This window comes from Mus musculus, chromosome 7 (genome assembly GCF_000001635.26).
Source record: "Mus musculus strain C57BL/6J chromosome 7, GRCm38.p6 C57BL/6J".
NCBI classification, from domain to species: Eukaryota; Metazoa; Chordata; class Mammalia; order Rodentia; family Muridae; genus Mus; species Mus musculus.
Genome location: NC_000073.6, coordinates 86,662,327 through 86,682,219, shown reverse-complemented (window position 1 = coordinate 86,682,219; position 19,893 = coordinate 86,662,327). Strand labels below are relative to the sequence as shown.

The following is a 19,893-nucleotide window of genomic DNA, read 5'->3' as shown; positions in this document are numbered from 1 at the left end:
TTCTTTGAAGGGGAACAAAATACCCTTGAAAGGAGTTACAAGAGACAATGTTCAGAGCAGAGACAGAAAGAATGACCATCCATAGACTGCCCCACCTGGGGATTCATCCCATAAACAACCTCCAAAAGCAAACAATATTATGGGTACCAACGAGAGCTTGCTGACAGGAGCCTGATAATACTGTCTACTGGCTGGGCAGTGGTTGCTCATGCCTTTAATCCCAGCACTTGGCAGGCAGAGGCAGGCAGATTTCTGAGTTTGAGGCCAGCCTGGTTACAGCATAAGTTCCAGAACAGCCAGGACTACACAGAGAAACACTGTCTCCAAAAACCAAAAACATAAACAAAAATAAAACAAACAACCCCCCAAAACTAAAACAAACATACAAACAAACAAAACAAAAAAATCTGTCTACCGAGAGGCTCTGCCAGTGCCTGACAAATACAGAAGTGGATGCTCACAGCCATTCACTGGATGGAGCACAGGGTCCCCAATGAAGGAGCTAAAGAAAGTACTCAAGGAGCTGCTGGGGTTTGAAGCCCCATAGGAGGAACAACAACATGAACTAATCCATGACAGTTTTAATCTTGGAGCTTTATTGTAACTAAGGCTTTATCTTTATCAGTATTCTTTCCTGGTCTTTCATAATGTCAAGCCTCAGCAGCTGTGCTGATTTCTCATAAGGCAAAATCTCAGTACTATCCTTGACTATATTCATGCCTTAAAAAGTGGTATTTTGAGCCAGCCCCACAACACCCAGAGGCAGCTCCATTATCAGGTGTTCCAACATGTCCAGGATCAGAGGATCAAAGGTTAGAAGGACACAACATCTTTCCCAACACTGGGGGTAAATGGGACTGTTGGGACCCAAGCACACAGTAACTCCACCAGAGCAGTGGCACATGTTCCTTCCAGTCTGTCTGGGTCAGGCCCTGAGCAGACCTTGGGTTCTAACTCCACAGCCAGCTCCTCAACACCCAGAGGCAGCTCCACTCCCAGGTTCTCTAACACACCCAGAATCACAGGATCCCAGGATTCCAGGAGCTTGTTCACACCAAGATTCCAGGGCCCCAAAGGCAGCTTGACTCCCAGGAGCTCAGACATACCCAGGACCTCAGGATCACAGAATCACAGAATCCCAGAATAACAGAGACAGCTTGATTCTGAGGAGGGCTGACATAACCAGGATCACAGGAAGGACAGGTTCCAGTCAGACATAGCTAGGGCAGGTAGCACTAAAGATAACCAGATGGCAGGAGGCAAGCATAAGAACATAAGCAACAGAAAACAAGGTTACTTGGCCTCATAAGAACCCAATCCTCTCACCATAGCAAGCATACACCAGCACACCAGAAAACCAAGATTCAGATCTAAAATCACTTCTCATGATGATGATAGAGGACATTAAGAAGGACATAAATAACCCCCTTTAGGAAATACAGAAGGACACAAGTAAACAGCTAGAAGCCCTTAAAGAGGAAACACAAAATTCCTTAAATAGTTACAGGAAAAATATAATCAAACAGGGAATGGAAAGGAACAAAACCATCCAGTTTCTAATACTGGAACTAGAAACAATAAAGAAATCTTAAAGGGAGACAACCCTGAAATTAGAAAACTTAGGAAAGAGATCAGGAGTTATAGTTGCAAGTATCACCAACATAATACAAGAGACAAAAGAGAATCTCTGGTGCAGAAGATACCATAGAAAACATTGACACAACAGTGAAAGAAAATGCAAAAATCAAAAAGCTTCTAACCCAAAACCACCAGGGAATCCAGGACACAATGAGAAGACCAAACCTAAGGATAATAGGTATAGAAGAAAGTGAAAATTCCCAACTTAAAGGGCCAGTAAATATATTCAACAGAAATATAGAATATGTCCCCAAGCTAAAGAATGAGATGCCCATGAACATACAAGAACTCTACAGAACTCCAAATAGACTCGACCAGAAAAGACATCCCTCTAGTCACATAATAATCAAAACAACAAATGCACTGAACAAAGAAAGAATATTAAAAGCAGTAAGCAAACATTTCATGTAACGTATAAAAGCAGGCCTATCAGAATTACACCAGATCTCTCCCCAGAGATTATGAAAGCTATGAGATCCTAGGCAGATCTCATACAGACCTTAAGAGAACACTAATGCCAACACAGACTGCTATACTGAGAAAAACTCTCAATTACCGTAGATGGAGAAACCAAGATATTCCATGACAAAACCAGATTTACACAATATCTTTCCACAAATCCAGTGCTACAAAGGATAATAGATGGAAAACACCAACACAAGGAGTGAAACTATACTGTAGAAGAAGCAAGAAAGTAATCTTTCAACAAACCCACACAAAAATAATTCCACCTTTAACAAGAAAATTACAGGAAGTAACAATCACTTTTTCTTAATATTTCTTAATGTGAAAATTAATATTATCAACATATCTTAATCGATTGAAATTAAAAAATATGAGGAATTAGAAATTTGTTGTCTGTCATCCAGTGGTCTCTCTAATTTGGTAATGGGAGAAATGTGTCCAATATTGTACAACCTGTATACATTTTCTGCTTGTTTGTAGGTGACAGGGTCTTGCTGTGTGCCACATAATGGTCTTGAAATCATGCTTTTCCTATCTCAGCCTCTCTATTTGATGGATTGTTTATTTGATGCTTTTTATACTGTACTATCATTTTTATAAGAGATTACATATATCAAAATTATTTATACAGCCAAAAGAAATGTAGACAATTAATTTGGAGGTAGCTTGTAAGAGAACAGCAAAGAGTAAGACTGAAGGCTTTGCTTGATATTCATAATTATTGTATCAATTTTGAAGAAGAGGACTTTATAAGTTACTCTTATTCTGAGATGAATGCTTTTCCGAATCCTCACAGTCAATGCACCAGAATCTTACCCTCACCTAATGTCTGTGCCACCCTCCAAGCAGAACTATTCTTCATTGAAACAGTTGATGAATGACTTCACTGGATAGACCATCTTAATACACACACCATTAAATGAATGTAATCTGTTCCCTGCAGGCTGAGAATAATGACAATCACTAAAGTCAAATCGCTTTGACCATAGTGGGAAGTCTGTAACCAAAATCATGCCTACATTTATTCCTTGGAGCATCAAAACTATCAACTCTTAGCATATCTACTATGAAGGTAAAATCTTTTGGTTATATGAGGGACATTGAAGTACAGCTTTATTACAATGAACTCCAATTTCCAAATTTTTTTCTTATTTTGTGTTCATACCACAGTAAGAGCCAAGATTTTAAGTTCTACTAAAAACAAAACAAGCAAACAAACAAAAAGACTTTATCTATTTATATTCATTTTAAAATTAATAGTGATGTATTATTTTAAAACATCATACAGTTAGTATATTTGGAGTTATTTAAAATTTATATTGAGAAAATATATTTATTTTCAGTTTTGCTGTAGACAAGCATCTACATAAAATTGTTCAGTTGATTGTTTTTTATATCAACCAACTTTTATAATATTCATTTTATTGTTATAATATTTTATAAAGCTTATAGAATATGATAAAAATGAAAGGTATTGCAGGTTTTGAAAGGCGGTGGGGGTGTCTCCATGAGGTGATGGAGTACAAAAGGGAAAGAAGTTGATATTAGTCTATTTACTCAAAATATGTTTTTAAAAGTTAACAAATTTAGATAAATTGAAATTATGAAACTTTTCTCATCATAAAGCAATTAAACTTAAATTTAAAAAAAAAAACAACCTGGTATTACCTAGAGCAAATCATCTTTTCTCTCTTCTAGACCACAGTTTTTGCATGCTGACCCTGAAGGAATGTTTCACACAAATTTTGCCTTAGTGATGAAAGCTTCTTCTTAAACAGCCCAGCTGAACAGTTGCAACTGACAAAACAACATCTTTATAATTTAAAATATTGAATTCCCTAATAGAGTAATTAAGAGACTCTCATCTTTTCCTCAGAAACTTAATAAGCCAGGCCTCCAGGATCCACATTGCTGTCTGCATCACCATATATGCTTCCATAATCACTCACTAATCTCAGAACACTCAAAGGACTTTCCCAACCCAAAGTTTTAAACTATTTTTCTTCAACATTTCCAAAAAAAACCAAAACAATGTTCAATGAACATTAACCAATTTTTGTCTTAGAGTTTTCCTCATAGTGACAAAACACAATGAAGCCAAACAATTTGAGAAGGAAAGGGTTTATTTCAGTTTATAACACTCAGATCCCACTCCATCTCTAATAAGAGACCAGACAGGAACTCAGAGCAGGAACCTGGAGATAGGAATTGAAGCAGAGATCAGTGTGTGTGCTGCCTGTTGGTTTGCATTTTATGACTTGCGTAACATGTTTTTTACATTATTCAAGACCAAAGTGTATCTCCAAATAATCCTACCCCCACCCATTCTTTAAAGAAGGAAAATGCTGAGGAGATCCAATTGGGTAATCCTTTGGTCAGGGACAGGTCCAAGCACATGGAGTTGACCTGAATGATGGCAAGTCTCAATTCTCGAAGGGTCTGTTCAAATTCAGCCATCCAATTCTGTAACATATACTGAGAAAGACTTTTTGACAAATTAGCTGCCCTAGTAAATTTCTCATACTGAATGGAAGTAACGCACAATCCCGGAAACTTTGTACACATCCCAGCTGAGCTATTTGCCATAATACATCTAGTTGTTCCTGGACAAGATCTATGCGTTGATTAACCAGCATGAGACCTCCCTCTATCTTGACATTAGCTGAGGCCTGTTTATCCATGGCTGTGGTCACCGAGGCTGACAATGTGTTAATGGTGTCAGTCGTCTGGACCTGTCCAGACAGAGCCAAGGCCAAGGCAGTAAGGGAGGCAGAAAAGGCCACTGTAGCGACAATGCTAACAATAATGGCTGATATCCCAAAATCCCCCCCCCCTTTTTTTTTTTTCTGAACAAGGCCAAACCCAGTTCCTTGTTAGTAGTAAAAAAGCGGGGGAATACTTGAGCATTATACATCACCGGCATTGGGAGTGGAAATGTCAACATTATCCCCCAACGCTGCTCTCTCTTTGTTATTGTCGCCCGGGACATCAATAAGACGAGGGACATCAGTATTCCCTTGGTCAGTCTGGATTTTTCGGGTGAATCTTTCTGGTATCCAAAATGGGTTGTCTTCATTCTGTGGAAAAACACAAACAGCTCCCCTGGATCTTATCAAAATAAGATCCAGTCCTTTCCATTTGTTACATAAAACATCTTTCCATTTAACCATCTCATTGGGCATATCTGGCTCTGAACAATGACATTCAGCCGCAGTATGGCCATGAGCATCAAGATTTAAAAAATTGAGTGTAAAGAGTGCCATAGACACAGACACTCTTGGTACTCGGGGTAGAGCCTCCTCGACTCCCTCTTTCTGTTTTATTAGATAGGATTTGAGGGTGCGATGCGCACGCTCAATAATACCCTGTCCTTGAGGGTTGTATGGAAGTCCAGTCAGGTGGGTCACGTCCATCTGACGGCAGAACTGCTGGAATTTTTGAGATGTATAAGCTGGTCCATTATCAGTCTTAAGGAGTTTGGGTTTCCCCCAGGCAATCCATGCCTCAAGGCAATGTTGAATCACATGTGAGGCTTTTTCTCCGGTTAAAGGAGAGGCAAACATGATGCCAGAACATGTGTCAATGGACACATGGAGATATTGAAGTTTTACAAAGGAAGAAACATGTGTAACATCCATTTGCCAGACCTGTAGAGGTCGAATACCGTGTGGGTTAATTCCCACATGAGGAACTGGCAAGAACATTGAGTAACAATGTCACAGGCTTTTTTTCTGGTCAAGGAGAAACGACTGCGTAATGTTTCAGCCGTCACATGAAAATTGTTATGAAAATTTCTTGCAGCCTCTACCGGGGATGATAGGGCAGCAGCCACCACTTTAGTGGCCTTATCTGCCAAATCATTTCCCAGCGCCATGGGGCCAGGTAGGCCTGAATGGGCTCTAACATGAGTAATATAAACAGGAAATCTTCTATATAACAAAACTAATTGTATCTGCTGAAAAATATTGGCAACTTTACTGGAAGGCTTAATCACTCCAGCCACTTCTAAAAGATTTACTGCATTAACCGCATAACAGGAATCTGACACAATATTAAGGGTTTCTAAAAAAGGTTTTTAAAACTTCCAAAACCACTAAACATTCTACCACTTGAGGTGAATTTTCATTATACTGTTTGGATACCACTTTACCATTAGCCACATAGGCACCTATGCCAGTTTTTGATCCATCAGTTTATACCACAATCCCATTTTTAAGTGGGTTTCTTACTGTTATTTGTGGAAACACAACAGATTGATTTTGGGCAAACTGTAAAATTGGATGTTTTGGATAATGGTTATCTATTTGTCCTGAAAAGGAGGTAACTAAAACTGCCCAATCATTAGATGAGGCTGCCAAGGTTTGAACCTGTGCAGCGGTATAAGGTACAATTAAAAGATAGGGACTTCGTCCAAAATGGGTGATTGCTGCTTTTAGGCCTTTAAGGGCAAGCTGTGCAATTGCATCAGGATACCAATCTATTATTTTAGCTGGGGATACATTTGGATGGATCCACAACAATGGCCCATTCTGCCACAAAACTGCGGTTGGCAATTGTGCTGTCTTAAAGACACACAAACTAAAAGGCTGCGAATCCTCAATATGTTGTAATTGTGCATTCTGTAAGTCATTTTCCACCTTTTGTAAGGCCTGGTTAGCAGCTAGAGTAAGAGCCCTAGGGGAGGAGATATGAGAATCTCCTTCTAAAATATCAAACAAAGGCCTTAACTCAGCGGAAGGAATCTTCAAAAAAGGTCTGAGCCAATTAATATCTCCCAACAGCTTCTGAAAATCATTTAAGGTATGGAGGTGATCTCTTCTTATCTCTACCTTTTGGGGCAGAATCTTATCTGTGGACACCACAGAGCCCAAGAATTGTCCTGTATCAGAAATTTGGACCTTTTCTGTGGCTATCTGTAAACCCCACTGACTTAAAGTTTTAAGTAGAAAAGGATATGCCTTTTGTAGCATGGTAAGGTTTTTATGGCACAAGAGGATGTCATCTGTGTAATGGAGCAAAATTAAAAAGGTGAATTGTTCCCTCACTGGCAAAAGAGCTTCTTGCACATAAAGTTGGCACATTGTAGGACTATTGGACATTCCCTGTGGTAAGACCTTCCATTGATACCTCTTATCAGGTTCCATGTGATTAATAGAGGGGATGGTAAAAGCAAATCTGGGCCTATCCTTTGGACACAAAGGTATAGAAAAGAAATAATCTTTAATACCTACAATAATTAAATTCCAGCCACGTGGTAAGGAGGAAAGTACAGGGAGACCCCTCTGTATTGGGACAAATAAGTTCATTTGCTCATTAATGGCTCTGAGGTCATTGAGCTGTCTCCACTTTCCTGACTTTTTCTTAATTACAAAAATTGGAGTATTCCAAGGTGAGGTAGATGGTTCAATATGGCCTAGTTTCAATTGTTCCTCTACCAGTTGAATCACAGCTTCCAGTTTTTCAGAGGATAGGGGCCACTGAGGAACCCATACTGGATCCTCTGTTTTCCATGGTATGGATCGTGCTGCCCCAATGGCCCCTAGAGAAAACCCAGACCCTGTCTGTCTTGGTTTCCATTAGGTGAGATAGGCTCTATCCTTCCTTGCTCTTGATGTCCTAACCCTTTTCCTTCTTTATAACCCATCTTTGCCATGATATTTTTGCTTTAGCTGAATACCCTCTCGATGGGGCATTCTCATTGGACAAAATACGGCCCAAATGCTGCATAATATCCCTTCCCCAGAGGTTAACCGGGAGTGGGAGCACATAAGGTATGAATTTCCCTTGCTGCCCTTCAGAGGATTCCCATGTCAAGGCAACGGAGCTTATAGTGGGACATTGATATCCTAGGCCCTGTAATGAATGAGATGACTCTGTGGTGGGCCATGCTTTGGGCCACCAATGTGTAGAGATTATGCTTTTATCTGCTCCGGTATCAAGGATGCCTTCAAACTCTTTTCCGTTGATCTTAAGGTGGAGCTTAGGTCTATCATTCAAAGATACAACCAAATAGGCAGAATCATTTCCGGAGGAGCCCATTTTCTTTATCTCAGGTCCTGCAGATTTCTCCCTGGTATTATCAGGGAGGAGCAGCAGTTGAGCTATCCTATCTCCTTTGCTAATAGAAAAAACACCCTTAGGGCTTGAGCACAGGACCTGTATTTCAGGGGAATGTTGACAATCCATAACTCCAGGGTGGACTACTAAGCCCTGCAAGGTGAGTGAACCCTGGCCGAGAATAAGGCCCATGGTTCCAGGGGGCAAGGATGGTATAGGCTCCACCGGCACCGGCTGAATACTCATTTGAGGCATTAGTAGGAAGTTGGAGGCAGCACGCAGGTCCACCCTTGTGGGTCTTCCTGGGTCGCCTCTCTGACTGCTTCCTGGGTCCTGACAAACTGGTTCCCATATCTTTGAGGGCCCTGGGACCGAGGGCCCGATGGCCCGTTTTTTGACACATCAGCTGATTGGTTATCAGGCAGGGGAAGGTGTCTGCCCTTTATATCCCTCACAGAGCGACACTGGTCGGCTCTATGATAACCCTTGCCACACTTAGAGCAAAGAGTGAGGGTCCCCCCCTTTTTATCTGGAGCTCTGCAATCTTTCTTAAGATGCCCAGGCTTCCCGCAGTTAAAACATGTCCTCCGATCATTTCTGCCCATGGAGCGTTTTTGGGATTGGAGGATGGCGGCCGCTAAGCCTGCATTGGTGACAGGTCCCCCGAGCTCCCGACAAACCCTGAGCCAGTCTTGTAAGCCTTTTTTCTTTCTTGGGGCTATGGCTGCTCTGCACTCCTATGTGGCTTGCTCATAAATGAGCTGTTCTACCAGAGGTGCGGCTTGCTCCAAATCTCCAAAAATATGCCCTGCTGCCTCTGTCATTCTGGCCACAAAATCTGAGAAGGACTCCTGGGGTCCCTGTATGATCTTTGTTAGTTGTCCAGTGGCTTTGCCTGTTTGGGAGAGCGCCTTCCAGGCCTTAATAGCCGTGGAGGGAATTTGGACATAAGCTCCCCAGTCATAATTTGTTTGATCAACGGTATAAGCTCCCTGACCCATTAACAGGTCAAAAGTCCAATCTCTCTGCTCTGGAGTCAAAGCAGCAGCGTTTGCTCGGGCCTGCACTTGTGCAGCCTCTTACCATAGAGCTCTCCATTCCATATATTTGCCCATACTGGGGAGAGCGGCTTTTGCAATCATTTGCCAGTCGGCAGGAGTTAGTGCCCTGCCGGCAAGCCTGTCTAACTGCACCAAGGTAAAATTAGCATTGGTTCCATATTTACGGACTGACTCAGCAAGCTCTTTAATCTGCATATACTCTACCTGAGCATGAACACGCCCACCCTCGTCTCCTTCAAAGACTGGAAATGCCTGTTGCATTTTCCTTTGTTCCTCTCTGGGAATGAACGAGTCTGAGCATTGCCTCTCTGTGCAGGGCTGATGCATTACAAAGGGCAGGGGCTCCGCATAGGGCGGAGGTGCACTATGACCTTGAAGCCGACTGCCCGGAGGCCAAGCAGCACGCTGGCCTTTGCCAGCTGCTTTTGGCTTTTTCCTTGACCCATTAGCTCGCATTTTATCTGGCTGGCACTTTTCTTTCTCATAACGAGCTGCTTCCTCCTCCAAGTCTGTTTCTTCAGAGGAGCTAAAGTTTTCATCTGATTCAGAGCTACTAAGAGGTAGCTCCTTAAACTCATCTAGTGAGGGGTATAGGCTCCTTCTCCTAGAAACCTCTGCTGATTGATCTTTTTTCTTTTGTTCTTTCTCCTCTTTCCTTCCAATCTCTCCCCAGGTATTCTTCCCTGACCTTAACTTTTCCTCGGGTTCAAGACCCGTGGAAAGGCCTGTATACTTATTTGGTGCACCATGTTTCCTCTTTGCTCCTACTCTCTCTCCCCGCTTTACTTCTGATAGACTGTCTTGAATTTCGTCCAGAATTCTCCGCCCTGCCTTAACCACTTGATAACATGTGAAAAGGAACAAAAAGGCTCCTAACACTAGAGAAAGTTCAAGGCCAGACATACCTCGTAAAGCTGTAACATGACCCACAGTTCTGATTCCACCTCCCGAACGAGGGATCTTCCTTGCGCCGGTGTGATGGTATAAAGTTCCCGGGCTTCTTGGCGCCACTTATCCCGAGCTTTTGTCCCTGCCGGCAAGAACAGGCTCAGGACAACCGGAATCTTCTGTGGCAAAAGCTTTATTGCTTACTTCTTCAGAAGCAAGCTCAAAAAGGCAAAACCCGTCCCTTTTAAGGAGAATTATCCTCCGCCTAGGACATGTCGCTCCCTGATTGGCTGCAGCCCATCGGCCGAGTTGTCGTCACAGGGAAGGCAGAGCACATGGAGTGGAGAACTACCCCGGCACATGCGCAGATTATTAGTTTACTACTTAGAACACAGGATGTCAGTGCCATCTTGTAATGGCGAATGTGAGGGCGGCTCCCCACAAGCCAGTACACTAAGGAACAAAACACCCATCTGTCCTGGGTGGTTTTGTGTGTCAACTTGACACAGGCTGGAGTTATCACAGAGAAAGGAGCTTCATGTGAGGAAATGCCTCTGTGAGATCCAGATGTAAGGCATTTTCTCAATTAGTGATCAAGGGCAGAGGGCCCACTGTGGGTGGCGCTATCCTTGAGCTGGTAGTCTTGTGTTCTGTAAGAGAGCAAGCTGAGCAAGTCAGGGGAAGCCAGCCTGTAAGTAACATCCCTCCATGGCCTCTGCATCAACTCCTTCTTCCTGACCTGCTTGAGTTCTAGTCTTGACTTCCTTTGATGATGAACAGCAGTGTGGAAGTAACATAAGAGCACACCTGAAAGCTTTACAATAAAACGAAGTAATCACACACAAAATGATTATATGGCAAGAAATAATCAAACTAAGGGCTGAAATCAGAAAAAAAAAAAGAAAAGAAAAGAAAAAGTACTATGAATCAGAAAACAGTCTTTCTTTCTTCTATGTTTGGGTGGAGGAGAAATTGATGAGAATGGTAAACTTTTATTCAAATTAAGTAAAGGCAGAGATAAAATCCAATGTTAGCAAACCATGAATGCCTGCATGCTGTGATGCTTTCATGATGAAAATAATTAGCTGAGTTTCTGAAACTATAAGCAATCACCAATTAAATGTTTTACTTTAAATAAGATTTCCTGTGGTTACGGTATCTCTTCCTAGGAAGGAAATACTGAGTAAGACAACTTTTATTTAAGACATTAATATGAGAAAATGAAGAAGGTATCAGAAGATTGAAAGATCTTCCATGCTTATGGATTGATAGGATTAATATAGTAACAATAACCATGCTACCAAAAGCAATCTACAAACTCAACAAATTCCCATCAAAATGTCAACAAAACTCTTCACAGAGTTTGAAAGAACAATTCTCAGCTTAATATAGAAACACAGATTAAAACAACATAAAATCATACAGGATAACTAAAATAACCATGATTAATAAAAGAGGTGCTAAAAGTATCGCCAATGATGACCTCAAAATGAACTACAGAAATATAGAAAAATAAACGTAAGCATTAAACAAAATAAAATATAAAAAATATAAAAAAATAAACGTAAGCATTAAATAAACACATTAATCAATCAAGTTGACAATCCAGGCATAGGTCCATACACCTACTAACACCTGGGTTGTGATAAAGAAGCCATAAATATGCAGTGGAAAGAAGACACCATCTTCCACAAATTGTACTGGGCCTGTATCTGGATAGCTACTTGTAGAAGAGAAATATAAATAGACCCATATGTCCTTGAATAAGACAAAACTACTAATGTGTGAAAGATCTACACATAAACGTGGATATATTGGAACTTTATAGAGAGAAAGTGAGGAATAACCTTGAATTCACTGGCAAAGTGACCAAGCCACCTCAGTCAGTCACAGGGTCTCAGGAGAGTGAGTAAGGATTAAAGAGAGTAAAGACAATTAGGCAATATTATATCACAACACTAGCCAGTACTGAAGAGGGTTTATTTTTTCCCAGAATGCTTTTATACAATTTTGGGTAGTTGCTAAGAAGAAGATCATTTCTTAGATCAAAGACAACATAATCAAAGAGGCAATAAATACAGTCCCATTGTCACTCTTTCTAAGGACTGACCAGGATGAACAATTTAAAAGGAATACCATACATTCTTTATCTGTATTTTCTTGAGCCTTGCATTAGCCCAAATGTAAATATTCTTATCAGAGCCTGTACCCTTATCCTCCCTCCTAGCCCAGTGTAAATATACTTACCAATATCCTAGAAGCAGCATCAAGGGCTATCCACAGCAAAGGAAAATGCTTTTCTTTAATTGGATAGTTCATCTATTTAAATTCCAAATGTTATCCAGATTCCCTGTACTTCCTCCACAAGTCCCCTACTTCTTACCCTCCCCCTGCTTCTATGAGGGTGCTATATCACCTACACACCCACTCCCTTGTCCCCACCCTGGCATTCCCCTACACTGGGCATAGAGCCTACAAAAGACCAAGGGTTTCTCCTCCGATTGATGCCAGATAAGGCCTTCCTCTGCTACATATACAGCTGGAGGCATGGTTCCCTCCATGTGTACTCTTTGAATGGTAGTTTAGTCCCTGTGAGCTTTGAGGAATCTGGTTGTTTGATACTGTTTTTCCTATGGGGTTGCAAACCCCTTCAGCTTTATCAATCTTTTCCCTAGCACTTTCACTGGGATCCCTATACTCAGTCCAATGGTTGTCTGCAAGCATCAGCATCAGTATTTGTCAGGCTCAGAACACCATTGGGACACAGATCTAAGATAAACAATTAAATGGTCCCTCATGAAAATTAGAAGGTTCTATTGTTATTCCTAACTTTCAGCTTCCAAACAACCACGAAAGAGTCAATATCTACGTAAAACTCATAAGGTTCTTCATTATGACCTCTAGAGGAAGATCTCCTACCATCTCCTTCACAGTGAATCAGAGTGAGAGCCCCTGGTCTAGGGGTTCAGTGTTTTATTGTAGTTACATCAAACTTGGGGAATTTCCATACAGATCAGCAAGTTAATATTTTAAAAACTGCATTTCTGCTATAATCTGCAGGATTTGTACCAAGGGTAGAACCACCTGACAAGTAGGATGATCAGGCTGTCTATTCTCTGCAGGATGTCTTAGGTTATCTCTATGTTCCGTGGTCCTGCTATTGAGCTTTACTGGTTGTGGATAAGGAGGGTGCATTGTCATAGTGTGTTTGCTCAGGTGGACTTTGTGATTTTTTTTCTTCTGGCATTCGAGTTTAGCCCCTGCACTCAAAAGAATAAAAAAAAATGTAATTATTTTTTAAAAGCAGAGGTGGTTGTGTTTTATACTATGTCATTATTCATTCAAACAAACTGGACGCCTATGGAATGGAAAAAAAGATTTCTCACAACTCCATATCCCATAGAGGACTAATATTCAAAATATTTTTAAAACTCAAGAAACTACATATTAAGAAAACAAAGAATCCACTTAAATGTATACAATTCTAACCAAGAATTTTCAAGTGAGGAAACTAAAATGGCTGAGAAACTTTTTAAAGAAATGTCTAACACAATTAGTTATTAGAGAATTAAAAGTCAAATCTATTACTCATGGCTGTGAAAATGTACAGACATTACAAAAATCAATGTGATAGTGAAAGACCCACAGAGTGAGGGGTCCTGCATGTTCTGACTCAGGAGAGGCAACACCCCAAATCACTCAGGAGAAATGGTCTTGATGCAAACTGCAAGAGGTTTATTCAGGAAAGACCAGTGAACTAGGGACGACTCGTATCCCACGCAGGGGTAGAGGAGTTGTCAATGAGCTCAAGGGGTAATATAGACACACAAACCACAGACACCTGACATTGGGCTATAGAAAGGCAAAAACCGCAAACACCAGGCATTCTGGAACAATGGGGTTATTTTGGACACAGGTCTATGGCCTTAAATAATTGATTCTTCCCCAGTTCTTCTAGTTACTAGTTTTAAACTTAGAACTACACTTCAGTCTCTTCTGCAAGGTTCTGCAGGGATTTGCTGTTGTCTCAGCACCAACAGCAGGACTGCACTAATCCTTTCTCTTACAAAGGTCACTGACCTATTAAGAATCAACGGGCCAAACGTTAGCAAAAAGGTCCTATCAAAGTGGAAATGAGGGTGGTTATTAAAAAGGCCTTCTGCCACCACGCTCCAGGGGTTCCGTTTTTGAAGGAGTCATGGGCTGATATGGGTTGTCACTCTTTCTCTGAATTGCGCCGGTGGCATAGACGCAGCTTAAGAGGATCAGCAGTCTTTTCCAATTTCCAATCATATTGGGGTGGCTCAGGAGCTCTCTTTACATGGGAGGCGTGGATCCAAGTGGAGATGCCTTCTACTTTAAAAGCGGTGTTTTCGCCTTTCCAGGTCTCCCCTTTGGAAACCCTCTATCCCATCCCCACTCATCAAAGAAGACCTCAGAAGATGGAGAGATCTCACTTCTTCATGGATTTGCAGGATTAATATAGTAAAAACGGCCACTTTGCCAAAACCAGTCTACAGATTAAATGCAATTCTCATCAAAATTCTCAAATTCATTTGGAATAACAAAAACTTCAGGAATGTGAAACTATTCTCAACAATAAAAGAACTTCTAGGGGAATATTTAGTATTTTGTATTCTGAAATTATAATGAAAGTAATTTAATAAAATCTCTGGGTTCTGCTATAGTCATTTTATAATTTTGTGAATGTTATTCATACTGGATACATGAGCATATATAAGTTTTGCTGAAAATGTAGTAAGGAAAACTACTAAGCCCTTAGGCAAAGATTAATTGCTATTTCTAAACATGAGATCATCAAATCTAAAGCTGTAGTTATTTGTCAATTAAGAACTGAGCACACTGATAATCAATGGATCAAAAATTCCAAAATTTTCTTCTCATGAACTTTGCCCTACAGATTCTATACCCAAATATACATAGAGCACAGCACTTTACCCTTGTGATTTCGATAGTTTTTTAAAATTGATTTTATATCCATAATCTTTTATTTTGTAGCATCTCGAAAGCACTATCAAAACTATGTAATTTAATCCATTTTTATTTATAGCCTCCCATTTTATTTACCTAGATAAGTAAAATGCATTGGCGACTTATTTGTGACGATGTACTGGGAAATTTTTCATTTTTTCTTGTTTTATGATTTTAAAGCTTCATAAATATTCATAAAACTGCAGAATGTAAACATATGAAAAAAAGAAAATATAATTTTTTTACACAATAAGATATTAGTCAACTGTTAAAAATGATTCCTAACGATGGGAGTGGGGGTATCCCTGATTCTTTTGTCTGCTTGTGGTATCTTTTTCCTCCTTTTAGGTTTCTTTGTCGAGCCATCATATGAGGTTATATGCATCATATTATTGTATCATATTATGGCAACTACAATTAATTTCACTGAGAGAGTTGATCTTTTTTGAAGCGAAATGAAATAAAGGTTGGTCTGGGGGAGGGGGTATATAGTGAAAATTAGGAATAAGGAAAGGATGCAGTTGAAATGTATTGTATAAAAGAAGAATAAAGATATAAAATTTTAAAGTGAAATAATGAAATGAAACAGGTAATTTCACAGAACTAGAAAAATATCATCCTGATTGGAGTAATCCAGAACCAGAAAGACTAATCTTTTATAGATTCACTTATATAGGTAAGGGAGTAGGTGGGGACAGGCAAAGAATATTTAAAAAATGAAATGAACAAACAGTGAATGGTGGATTGAGGGATTGGCGTGGGAGGATTAAGTGACTTGATAGAGAAAAAAATGAAAAGAGAGGGATTATGGGAAGACAGACCTAAAAATGAGGACCTTTGGAAGAGTATTACGGAAATCTAATTCAATAGACTATTCTTAAAATATATATACACAAAGAGACAATGTAAAGGAATTCACCAAATAGTGGGGGAGACAGAATCTCAACTGGCCACCTATTGTCATCTAATCATGTTCCCAGTGCAGTCATTGGGTTATGTGAAAGTGAATCTTTGGCCAAAGGGTTCCCATGAAAACCCCTAAAACCATCAAGGTCATTGCAAAGACAATAAGTTGCTCCCCCAAAACTGACAGCAAGGCTTTATTGTTGAAGAAAAACACATAGTGTATCTCATTGAACACAGAAATGTTAAGCTGGTACTTGCAAAGTGTCATAAGTCTAACATTGTAGTGTATTTGTTACAGAAAAGTACCTTCTATGTTAGCAAAGCAGAAATGTGAACAACAATGTAGTCACAAATTTTTTTATATAAAATGGTGTCCCAGCTGCAATATTTGCTAGGGTTATAGCTACACAAAATTTGTGAGAGTAACTAACCAATGCCTGATTTTACTTAAGGCTAGCTCCATGAGATAGACCGCCCCCCCCTTATTCGCCATTGCCTGACCAACCAAAAGAACCTGCAACTAGATAGCTTCAGGACCTAGGATAAAACCATATTACTGCTCTATTTTTTAATTAAATTAAAATTTTAAAACTTAACAATAAAATAACTTTATGAAAATTTGTTATACTTATAGATCTGTGTCTTGCTTAGTCATCATCAGAAACTTCTTACTGGAACATATGGGAGCAAATACAGAACCCCACAGCCCAATGATATGCAAAAAGTGAGAGACCATGGAACTATCAGCTTAAACAGCATATCTCCTGTCAAATCCTTTCCTCTGGATTCAGGGAGTCCTACGTAATAGGAAGAAAAAATAGTACAAGAGCTATAGGTTATAGAAAGCAGGAATAGAATGACCTCTTCTATATCAACATGATCTATGCACATATGAATTCACAGAAAGTGAGTTACCATGCATGGTTCTATATATTTCTCAACATTAAGTGTACTATAGCCAAAATGAGAAGTGGACACAAGCATCTATTTCTAATTTAGAAAAAATCTCTAATCGATAATCACTTTCAAGTATAAGAGTAATTTCCTCCAAGGCAGTCTGGTTGAGCAAACAAATTACTCTAAAAGATGCATGCTAATCAGTAGATGGCAAGCCAAAAACAAACTTACAGATATCCTTAAAGATACATTACCTCAATTTCTTTTCAGAGTTTTCTATTGTTTTATAATATATATCTGTTAAATCCATTTGCTTCATAACTTCTGTTAGTTTCACTGTGTCTCTGTTTAGTTTCTGTTTTCATGCTCTGCCCATTGGTGAGAGTGGGTTGTTTAAGTTCCACACTATTACTGTGTGCACTTAAATGTGTGCTTTGAGCTTTAACCACATTTCTTTTATGAATGTGGGTGCCCTAGCATGTGTGTGTATGTGTGTGTTTCTCAATCTATCTATTTCATGTGTATATGTATTACTGCTTTCATTTTAGTGATTTGATGAGCTTCAGTGTTTGAGCAAGTAGGATTTATTCTATTCCTGCTGTGTGTGTCTGTGTGCCTCTGTTTTGCATAAATATTTCCTTTTATTTTGTCGTTTCTCTTCCTCTTGAAAACTCTGACAAGTACTCATTCTTTTTATATTGAAATATGAAAGTAATTCTTAATACTACTTTCTTCACAGCCTCCTTTATCTGTCTGTTTCTAAGACTATAGATGATAGGATTTAAGAATGGTGGAACAATGGTATAGAACACAGAAAGTGTCATCTCCTGAACTACTTCCAATGTTACTACTGGAGGTCTTAGATACACATAGGCAGCAGAACTAAGAAACACAGAAACCACAATAATGTGAGGGACACAAGTGGAAAAGGCTTTTCCTCTCTCTCCTTTGACAGGAACCTTCAACACAGCTGATAATATGCGAGCATATGATATAGCAATGAAGGTAAAGCAGCTACCACTGAGACCAATGGCAGTCAGAAGAAGTAAGAGTTTGTTGTTAAAGGTGTCAGAGCAAGAAAGCCTCAGCAAAGAGGGGATGTCACAGAAGAAATGCGGAATTACTTTAGAGTGACAAAAGGACAGCTGGAAAGTTTTGGAAGTATGGACACTTGCAAGGATAAGAGAGGTAAGTAGGGAAGCCAGTGTCATCTGAATGCAGTATTGATGGTTCATAATCATAGGGTAGAGGAGAGGCTTGCATATGGCCACATAGCGGTCCTGGGCCATGATGGTAAGAAACTGAATCTCTACAGCTGCACAAAATAAGACCAAAAAGACCTGTGCTACACATCCAGCCACAGAAATGTTCCTGTGGTCAGTGAGAGAGTTGATACAAGCATTGGGCACAGTGACAGAAATGTAGCACATGTCTAAGATGGACAGATTCCTGAGGAAGAAGTACATGGGTGTGTTCAGTGTCTGGTCAACTGTAGTAGCAATGATGATGGTAAGGTTCCCTAACAGGCTTCCCATGTACACCAGCAGGAACAGCACGCTGAGTAGGATCCTGAGTTCCCAAGTCTCAGCAAAATCTTCCAGCATGAACTCGGTAACCAAGGTGGAATTGGTAACTAGGGTGGAGTTGGCCATAGTCTCAAAGTACAAGTTTACCTGAAAGAAAAAAGCAGTAACTGAGAATAACTTAAATTGTTTGATAGATCATGAGAATTTCTCTTGAAATGGTTTATATTTGTTCTCTAAAACTGGCCTTTATGTGTGAAAAATCAAGTATATTTTTCTTGGTTTGCAAATGATTTTATCATTCTTAGTTTTAATACGTGGCTGTATGTCAAATTGTATGATATGATAAGCACTTAGAATTAATTTTCATAATAATAGCTGTCACATGAATAGTATTATCTTAATAAATATTATGTTGTTTAATATAAAGTCATGTAATATGGCAAGTTCCTTTTCTACATAATATATCTGCATCAATTAGGAACACCCAGAAGCATCTAACATGTGGAATATATTTCTAAAACTGTTTATATATACCAGCCCTTTTAGTTGGGAGTCGTCAATCTCATCTATACCTATTATTCTTAGGTTGGGCCTTTTCATTGTGTCCTGGATTTCTTGAATGTTTTGAGTTAGGACCTTTTGCTTTTCATATTTTCTTTGACTCTTGTGTCAATGTCTTTACTTCTGTCTCTTGTATTCTGTTGGTGATGCTTGCATCTGTGACTCCTGATCTCTTTCTTAAGTTTTCTATCTCCCTTTCTGTTTTCTTTAACATTTCTATTTCCATTTTTCAATCCTGGATGGTCTTGTTCAATTACTTCACCTTTTTGATTGCGTTTTTCTGTATGTCTTTAAGTGATTTGTTTCCTCTTTAAGCTCTAGCATTCCTGGGCATTTACCAAAAGATGCCCCAAAATATAACAGACTTACATGCTCCACTATGTTCATAGCAGTCTTATGTATAATAGCCAGAAGATAGAAACAACCTAGATGTCCCTCCACAGAGGAATGGGTACAGAAAATGTGGTACATTTACATAATGATGAACTATTCAGCTATTAATAACAATGACATCATGAAATTCTTAGGCAAATGGATGCATCTGGAGGATGTCATCCTGAGTGAGGTAACCCAGTCACAAATGAACACACATGGTATGTACTCACTGACAAGTGTATATTAGCCATAAATTAATAAATAAATAAATAAATACTTGGCATCCAACAATATAACTCACAGATCATTTGAAAAACAAGAAGAAGGAAGACCATATCACACTATGGATGCTACAGGCCTACTCAGAAGGGGAAAGAAAATAATCTCAAGAGGTAGTGGGAGAGAGGGATCTTGGAGGAAAAGAGGCGGCAGAGGGAAAAGGGAGCAGTTCAGATTTGGGTGGAGATGAGGGAGAAGTATAGAGTATCAGGAATTTGAATGGAGTTGTGTAGAGGCAGGTAAGGGAG

The 19,893-nt window shown here is 39.7% G+C and overlaps 1 protein-coding gene across 1 annotated transcript; it reads right to left on the bottom strand.

Annotated features, from left to right (window-relative positions):
• Positions 1 to 17,545: 17,545 nt before the first annotated feature.
• Positions 17,546 to 18,556, bottom strand: Olfr293 (olfactory receptor 293). Its single transcript, NM_001011752.1, has one exon. The coding sequence runs from the start codon at positions 18,554 to 18,556 to the stop codon at positions 17,546 to 17,548; it is 1,011 nt and encodes a 336-aa protein (NP_001011752.1).
• Positions 18,557 to 19,893: the final 1,337 nt, after the last annotated feature.